General features: G+C 58.4%; 1 protein-coding gene across 1 annotated transcript in view; it reads left to right on the top strand.

The window, feature by feature from the left end:
• Positions 1 to 3,699, top strand: part of ASS1 (argininosuccinate synthase 1) — a 33,846-nt gene that overhangs the window by 6,405 nt on the left and 23,742 nt on the right. The window contains exons 6-7 of the mRNA XM_009888052.1: positions 768 to 838; positions 1,207 to 1,237. Coding sequence (XP_009886354.1) covers positions 768 to 838; positions 1,207 to 1,237 — 102 coding nt within the window. The remainder of the gene's footprint in view (positions 1 to 767; positions 839 to 1,206; positions 1,238 to 3,699) is intronic.

Below are 3,699 nucleotides of genomic sequence, written 5' to 3'. Positions count from 1 at the left end.
GGTGGGCGACGTCCCCGCAGGCTCTGGTTGTTAGCTCGCCACCGTCGCCTCTCCTGCTAATTCCCCCACGTATTCACCTCGTCTTCACAGGCAATTTCCCCCATTGAAGTGTCAGCGGATAATTGAGCGCGCCGGTGACCTTGTTAGGGAGCTGGGCTCGGCGCTGCGCCGGGGAGGCAGCCGGTGCGGGGCCGTGCGTCCCCAGGCACGGTGTGCGCAGGGTGCCCGGGCTCAGGGGAACGCCTGTCACCCGTGTGCCGCGTGTCTGCAACATCATGCGTTTGCACGAGGCTGTGGGGACACGTGTGCCATCCCCTCGGGGCAGAACATCAGTGCTGTTTAGGCTGGAGCGCATCCTGTGGGTTTGGGTACTTCTATCCCTGTGTCACCTCCCCTTGATGAGGAGCTCAGCCAGGGGAATGCGCCATCCTGGACCGGGACCAAGAAAAAGCACACAACGTCCATACAGACGTCTCCATCACTTGGGTTCATGGGGTGTTCTGAGGCTTTGTCTCTGTTCACGGCGGGGCTGGGTCGTCCGTTCTCCTCCCGGCAGCACCGTGTGCCTGATGTCCCTGTTGAGGTGGCCCTCGTGATGGGAGCTGATGTTTTCCAGGGTCAGGGACACAGCCTTGCTCCGTGCTGCCTTGCTGGTGGCCATGGGTTGTGCCTTTGCGTGGTCGGGGCTGATCCCGGCAGGAGCTGGTGCCAGCAGGGGCTGGCTCTCCCCATGAGCTGGCTCAGCCCCGCTCCCCTTCTCTCGGCAGAAACACGGGATCCCGGTGCCTGTGACGCCCCAGACGCCCTGGAGCATGGATGAAAACCTCATGCACATCAGGTGAGAGGCCAGGTGGGCATGGAGATCCCATGGGTTGAGGACCCAGAGCCTTGGGCCCCAATCCTCCCATCCTGCATGGCCAGGACAGCCAGAGTCCCAGGCTGCCTCACCACGTGCTGGCCAAGGGTTGACCCCAAAATCCCCAGCCTCCCTTTGTACCCAGTTGTCCACGTCCCACATGGCAGCATCCATCTCCCAAGCCTGGTGCTCCTTGCAGGTTTGCTTCTAAAAGCCCCTGGAGATCCATAACACGTATTTACCCTCATCCTCACGGGGTGGTGGGAGTCGGGGGGGTTGTCCCGGTGGGTTTTGGAGTTGCAAGTTGCAGGTGCTGCAGTGACTTCTCTCTCCTTCCCTGCCTGCCGCAGCTACGAAGCCGGGATCCTGGAGAACCCCAAGGTAATCCATCCCGGCCGCCCGGCCAGCATGGCAGCCACAGGGCCGAGGGCCGTCTCGTGTATTTGCAGCCTAATTGGAAATTTCAGGGGACAATGTCACGGGGCAGCAATAAAGGAGCGATTAGACAGATGAGGCGCTGGTGGGTGAGCGGGGCTGGTGGCGGGTGACGGAGTTCCAGGCTGGCCCCTGCGGCTCAGGTCCCCTGCCCCTGCCTGCAGCTCGCCCAGCCCCCCTGCCTTTCCCATCCCCACTGGCAGGGGGGGAAAACGGGGTAAAACCTCCCCTTGTGTGGGGTGGTGATTTTGGAGACCCCAAGGGCACCCGTGGGACCACCGGCTCCTGGGCAGCTCTGGCTGCTGACGGGACCTTTCTCCTATGGAGAAAGGCTGAGGGACTTGGGTCTCTTTAGTCTAGAGAAAAGAAGATTGAGGGGGGATCTTATTAATACTTACAAATACTTAACGGGAGGATGCCAGGGGGATGGGAGCAGTCTTTTTTCAGTGGCGCCCAGTGATAGGACGAGGGGTAATGGGCATAAACTTGAACATAGGAAGTTCCATCTTAACATGAGAAGAAACTTCTTTACTTTGAGGGTAGTGGAGCACTGGAACAGGCTGCCCAGAGAGGTGGTGGAGTCTCCCACTCTGGAGACATTCAAACCCCGCCTGGACGCCGTCCTGTGCAACGTGCTGTAGGTGACCCTGCTCTGGCAGGGGGGTTGGACTAGATGATCTCCAGAGGTCCCTTCCAACCCTGACCATTCTGTGATTCTGTGACCAAGAGCCCCGTGGCGGTGGGTGCTGCGGCGCTGCCGGTGAGCGCGGCGCATCGCTGCGGAGGCAGTCCGGCTCCGGCTACCTCCGAATAGTGCTCGCGGTCCGGCTGCCTGTTGGCCCCTGCCTTGCACTGTTCATGCTCCAGCGGGTTGCGACGCTCGGGCAGCTACTTAAACTATCCATCAGCGCTAATTAGACAATCCGGGGAGAGGAGGGGGGAGGCAGGCGGAGAGGGAGAGGAGCCGGCTGGAGCTCAGCGCCAGCGGCCGGCTCGCTGCGGCTGGGCCGGCGCGTGTCTCCGGCGGGGCGTGAGGAAGAGGAAGGTGGTGAAGGGATCCCGCTCCCCCTTTCGGTGCCATCCGCAGGGGTGTCTGCGGGTCAGGCTATGCAAAACCAGGCCCTCGGGGGGGGTCTCCTCCTCCGGGAGAGGGGTTGGCACGGGGAAGGGGTTTCATGCCTCTGGCTGGAGCTGGCAAGGGACAGACCCGCACCCTCCCCGGTGAACCCATCCTGACCCACTGCTCCGCACCCAGCACCTCTCCCCTCAGGGAACATCCCCGCTCCCAAAGCTCTGCCAAACCCGCTTCCTTCTCAAAACCAGCTCGGAAAATGGGGTCGGTTTAGCAGGAAACAGGACCAGTGCGCTGACCCCATCCCTCAGCATCCTCCGCTCGGGCACCTCTCCCTCCGTCGGCACCAGGCGGTGGCTTCCCGGAGCGCGGTGTCACCACTGTCCCTTTCCCCGGCCTGGGAAGCGGCACCGGGCACCGGGGCGGCCACGGCGGGATCCGGGGTGCCGGGCACGGCGGGCTCCCCTCCCCAAACCCCCGGGACCTGCCAAACGCAGGGATTTGAAAGCAGATGGTTGAGCTATTTTCTGCCTCTGTGAGGCCCGATTGAAGGGCAATGAGGCAGCTAATGCGGAGAAAGATAGAAATTTACTTGCTTTAACTTCATATGGCACTCTGAAAGAGTTCATTCAGTCCCGGGCACAACAATATCAGCCGGATGAATAAACCATTTGCGGCATCGATAGCTCTGCATCATGGTTTACTTCATGGACCATTTGCTTCCAATTTCTTCTCTTCTTGCCCCGTTTTTCTTGCTTCTTTCTTCCCCCCTCCCGCTCTCCCTTTCCACACACTCTTCCTTTTTTTTTCCCCCCTCCTCTTTTTTTCCTTTTTTTTTTTTTTCTTTCCCCTCTCTCCCCTTTAAAGATGACATTGCAGGACTAGCCCCCCTGCGGGGAAGGATAAATAGGAGGCATTGATACACTGCAACAAACTATTTGTCATTTGAACTGTGCTTTTAGGAGAGAGAATAAAAAGAGGACAGACTCGCACCGTAATGATGGAATGCAAGCCAAATGTCACTTTTATTTCTATTTAGTTATTTTATTTAATAGGGGTTTTCATAGTTGGCTTGGAAAATTGGAAACTACCTGACTTTGACTTCCAATGTTTAGTAAAGAGTTTTTAATACTTTCAGGTATTTTTTTCCCTCCCGCCCCTTCGTCTTTCCTTTTGAACTCAAAGTTTTTCATCATCTCTCGCGGGTTCATCTAGTTAATAAGTGTGATCAGGGCTAGGAAAGGCCAGACGATGTAAAATTGAAATCCGCAGCCCGTGTAATTTGTGTGTGCGCGCGCGTGGGGGGCACGGGGGAGACACGCCTGCCAGCGCCTCT

The sequence above is a fragment of the Charadrius vociferus genome, unplaced genomic scaffold (genome assembly GCF_000708025.1).
Source record: "Charadrius vociferus isolate BGI_N301 unplaced genomic scaffold, ASM70802v2 scaffold56, whole genome shotgun sequence".
Lineage (NCBI taxonomy): Eukaryota > Metazoa > Chordata > Aves > Charadriiformes > Charadriidae > Charadrius > Charadrius vociferus.
Note: the sequence above shows the minus strand (reverse complement) of the source record. Positions and strands in the feature narration are given on the sequence as shown.